The sequence below is a fragment of the Quercus suber genome, unplaced genomic scaffold (assembly GCF_002906115.3).
Source record: "Quercus suber isolate HL8 unplaced genomic scaffold, Cork oak 2.0 scaffold_188, whole genome shotgun sequence".
NCBI lineage: Eukaryota > Viridiplantae > Streptophyta > Magnoliopsida > Fagales > Fagaceae > Quercus > Quercus suber.
This window is the reverse complement of record NW_027069646.1, coordinates 484,405-489,664: the sequence shown is the minus strand read 5'-3', so window position 1 is coordinate 489,664 and position 5,260 is coordinate 484,405. Positions and strand designations below refer to the sequence as shown.

The window sequence follows — 5,260 nt, the reverse complement described above, 5'->3', positions numbered from 1 at the left end:
CTGTGGGAAAAATTTATTACATTGCGTTAATTAATTTTTTTTTCAATATGATATCCATTATTTAATCAAACAAAACTTGATAGAAATACAATCATTAGTTCTCTTAAAAAAATAAGCATCCAATTTATTAAAATTAAAAAAAAAAAAAAATTACTTGTGACTTGACTCGAAATCAACAAATTTTATTTATGAGTTAGTTAATTAGTACAACTCAAGAGAATTATACATGACAAGGGTAATAAAGCACACACAAATCACACTTTTATGGAACATAACACAACTTTATTTTCATATTAACTCGCTGAATTTCTTTCCTTCTCCATCGATCCTCTACTTTTCTACAATCTCGATCACCCTCTTCTCGGGTTTCTTGGGCTCCTGTTTTGGCACAGTGACAGTAAGCACACCATTTTCCATGGAGGCCTTAACTTCATCTGTCTTGGCATTTTCTGGTAACCTAAACCTTCGAAGAAACTTGCCACGGAAACGTTCTCCTGTATGCCACTTAACATTTTCATCACCAGTTTCCTCTTTCCTTTCACCACTTATTTGGAGCATCCTCCCATCATCAACTACTTCTACATTCACTTCCTCTTTGTTGAGCCCTTGAAGATCAGCTATGAACACATGAGCTTCTAGGGTCTCCTTCCAATCTGTAGGGGTGTTAAGCACAGGACACTTGTTGATCATAGAAAGGAAAGGGTCAAAAATTTCATTACCAAATACCTGGGAAGTGAGTGCCATATATGCTAAAATAATTTTAAAAAAAAGGCTAGGTTGATTGCAATATATTGTAGCTAAGAAGTGAAGTCTTGGTTGGGGGACGTCTTATATAAAGGAGACTTTAGGGTGGGTCTTGAACTTTCTTGGTTCTTCTTTCTAATTATTATAATTGTGATTTATCATGATTTGGAATAATATTGATGAGATGAGGGTTCTACAATCTTCAGTAGGTGCACAATTTGAACTTTATCCGATCTTTTCAATAACCATGTCCCTGTATCCAAACAAAAAATAATAATAATAATTCATGTCTCAAATATTATTCAATTCATTATCTTATGAAAGTTCCAGATTTTGAAATTTCTGGATCAAATACTGACCCGGCCAGGCCCATAGAGACAGTTGTGGGCTACGTAAGGCACTAGTATTTAATTTGCCAGTCTTGATTTGGGCTTGTAAGCCCAAGACTATCAAATACGTCTCCCAAGATCCAGCAAATACTATATATATATATATATATTTTTTTTTTTCATAAAAAATAATAAAATTTGAATAAATGATGTTTGTTCAATAATAATTGTTACTTATCATCATGTTAAAATACCAATTGATTTTAGCATAGGCGAATTCAAAACCAACTCTCATATTAGCAATAAAAATTTTACATTTAAATTAACTAGAACCCACACAACATTGCTTTCTATATTGCCTCTTCTTGTTCCATGTTCCATTTTTTATTTTTTTTGTTTTTTTTTTTTTTTTTTTTGAGAATCCATTTATGTAGGGAGAAAATAAATAGTATTAATTTTTTTTTTCTTACAAGTGAGAAAAGGGTATATAAACTCATCTTCTCTATTAGAGAATTAGACAGCACCAACCAAACAACAGGCCCCTTAACAAGTGTTAGAATAGGAAAATAAAAGATTGATGTAGAGATTGTAGAGAAGTGGAAGCAAGAAGGAGAAAAAGAATGAGAATGCGGGATTATGTGGTTCAGCTTGACATCTTATGTTCATGAGAGAAAAGTCTTTAGCAATTGTGTATTTACTATCTGAAATTTGTGTATTATAGTGAACCCTAAGTAGGTTGTAGTTAGGAAGTAGGCTAACCTTAGTTGGGCATACAATAAACTTTGGGATTTTTGGGTGAACACAAATGAATATAAACCCAATATTTTTAACACAAATGAATATATACCGGCGAAGATGCCTCGAAGACACTTTACAAAGGATCATAGATGACAAAGTTTGATGGAAAACGGACAACGCAAGACTCTTTTAAGCGAAGATCTAATTCTAGACTTCATATCTAACCTTGACAGTGTAAAGTTAAGCTTTGATGGAGAGCGTCCCTTGACCATCGTGTAAGGTGCGGCAAGTGTTGTGGATTTTCAAAAATGCAACTAGGTTTTGATAATTGAAGATTTTGATGATTGAAGTGATAGGAGAAGAAATCAAAGCCTGGGATATTTCGGCTCTAATTCCATATTAGAATAGGAAAATAAAAAGATTGATGTAGAGATTGTAGAGAAGCAGGTGTAGGAAGGAGAGTGCAAGGATGATGTGATATGACTTAATGGCCTATATTCATGGGAGAATGCTATTGGCAACTATATCTTTACCATGTTCAAGGTGTGTGTATACCATAGTGAATCCTAAGTAAGGTATTCATAAGGATTAGGCTAAGCCTAGTTGAACCTACAGCTCACTTTAAGCTTCTCTTGAACCATTTCTAAATTCATATAAACTCAATATCTTTAACAAGTATTATTGTATTAAGATAATACTTGTTGCACAAACTTGAAACCATGTTTTTAACTCACATTTTCAGTTATTTATACACCTATATGTTCGTACACAATAATATGCAACAATCACGGCTATTAATATTGACTATTACCTCACATTTTTAGTTGTTTGTACACCCATGTGTCCATATACAATAATATGCAATAATCACAGCTATTAATACCGGACAAAACGGATAATGTTGTTCACAAACCGTCCACACCACACCTCCAAAAGCCATCTGTCAAGAAAATAAAAAATTAAGAAGAAAGTTAGGTGGTAGTTACTTGAGTGATGGTGATATAAAAGCCATACTTATCAAATTAGTGAGCCACTTGCTTTAGGACGACACTTTGCTCGTTCTTATCCCTACAGGATCATGTCAGCCTCTCACTTTCGTGTTCTTAGAAGTTAAAGCATTTGGCTCAGATAGCCCTCCTTTTAACTTTCTCTTGTGTGTTGACAACTCGACTAACTAGAGTGTTCCAAGTTCTCAGTTCCAACCAGAGGAGTCTATTTTCTCAGTGGTACGGGAAAACAATATCACATAGTATTATCTGCTAATTCCCAACATATTTTCAACTTGTCATTAATGGCTCTCTCTCTCTCTCTCTCTCTCTCTCTTATTATCATCATCTTATTTTGATTCCTTCATCCCAGTCACTCTCTATGTGCATGGTTGCTGATGCAGATGGACTTTTTTTTTACTTGTTCAAGGACTTGGGTGATGGTTCTTATTCATGATGATCGATTTGTTTGTTGACAGAAGATAGAGAGCACAGTTGAACATACCCAAGAAGGCTTGTGTATGAGCAGTTTTGTGCTCTCTTTTCTTCTGTTAACACATTCTTCTGCTGGTGAGTACATCTCCTTGGGATTCTCTATCATATTTTTTTAAGTACGACTAATTACGGTAATATATATTTCTCACATATTCGCTTTTCCTTTTCTCCTTTTTTATGGGTGGAATTTCTTTTTCTCATTTGCAGTTGCACCACTTCTTCATATAGTAATACTTAACAAGCAATTAGTATTCTTAGACAGGATGCCCTTGGTTTTGGTTTCTTGGTAGGGTTTACTACATATTTTGTTTAATCCAAGACTATATATCAAATGGAGGAGACATATATAATTCGGAACATGAGGTACTTGATCGAATTGAAGATGATGAAAATGCAAATTTAGCATTAGAGCCTTATAGCTAGGTAACCAAATTAAAGAGCTTCGATAATTATCTCTTGCCACTTAATTAGTGAACAAATTAAAGATGATGAAAATCTTTGCTCTTAAGTCCTAAAAAGTTTTGTCACCAGTTTTCATAAAATCAAGGAGAATGCTTGTTAGAATGTTTAATATCTAGGTTTAAATAAATAATAGAAACTGCATGTGTTTTATGGTTCTTAGTTGTTGTCTTTTCATGATCAGCACGTAAAGGTGAAGTTGACCCATTATTTATTTGTTATTGAATTTAAAAATATTTTGGATATTTAGACGAAGGTAATCCATAACGTGTTTGTTTCAAACTTGATTTGAACGGTTACATATTGTCTTGATAAAAAATTAGGCATTTCGAAAAGTGCCATCCATAGTGCTACTAAACTAAACCAAATATTGTCTGGTATACCAATATACATGTTTCACCATCTTACCTTTTAACTAGTTACTAGTCAATGCGATGTATCAATATTTATAATACAAAATAAAAATATACATAATTTGAAAAAAAAAAAAACCATATTATATATATATATATATGTATTTTTTTTAAGATGAAACAAATGTATACTATTTATATTTCTACCATGTTTAAATTTTTATGAAACATGGAACAACAAAATACAACTTATTGACAAAATAAGAAAATTTTCTAAGTTCCACCAAGACTTTTATGGGAAAAAAAACAAATAAAGTAATACAAAAATAACATTCTATAACACAAAGTATTCATCCAACAAAATTAAGATGTCAAACATGAGAATAAAAAATCATGATATTTAGGTGGCATCCATTACCTCTTGCTTTCTTTTAGCATTTACTCCTGTAAAAATCTAGAATCAAACATGATATCTAGAAGTTTGGTTCTTCATAAAATAGGAAACAACCTTTGATTAGTTCTTCCAAGAGGGCCTTCTATTTTGACTGATGGGTACATGTAACCAACAAAACTATTTTGTTTATTATAATAATATTATAATAAATCTAACTTATTATAACTAATACTAAATAAAATAAAATAATAAATAAACAGAGTGCTCATATTCAAAACGCCTTCTGATTGATCTTCAACCAATTCTACACATGGGCAATGGAAGCCAAAATACAAAAAAGATAAACAAACACAAAATATAAAGAAAAAAAATGAAAAACAAAAGTTACTAAGAAAGAGAAATTCATGTAAAGATACCTTGAGACTTAAGGACGAAAGAGTTGTATAAATAAAAGAGCAAAAACAACAGAGAAATGGTAAACCACATAGTCAAACGTCTTTAGTTTGGTTTAAAACTTATGTGGTAAAATAGTAGAAGGTCAGCTAGTAGTCAAACATCTTTGGTTTAGTTTAAAACTCTCCATGTTATTGAGTAGTAGTCAGTTTAGAACTTAATTTACGTGTTGTTGAATAATATCTGGTTCAAAACTCTCATTTTGACATAATAAATAAATTAATAAAAAAAATGATGAGTAAATTGTGGTAAAATATTAGAAGGTTAACAAATGGTCAAAAGTTTCGATTTTATATTATATATAGAAAT

The 5,260-nt window shown here is 31.7% G+C and overlaps 1 protein-coding gene across 1 annotated transcript; it reads right to left on the bottom strand.

Annotated features, from left to right (window-relative positions):
• Positions 1–330: 330 nt before the first annotated feature.
• LOC112007070 (class I heat shock protein) lies at positions 331–744 on the bottom strand. Its single transcript, XM_024039383.2, has one exon. It carries the CDS (start codon positions 742–744, stop codon positions 331–333), a length of 414 nt encoding a protein of 137 aa, XP_023895151.2.
• Between the last annotated feature and the right edge of the window lie 4,516 nt (positions 745–5,260).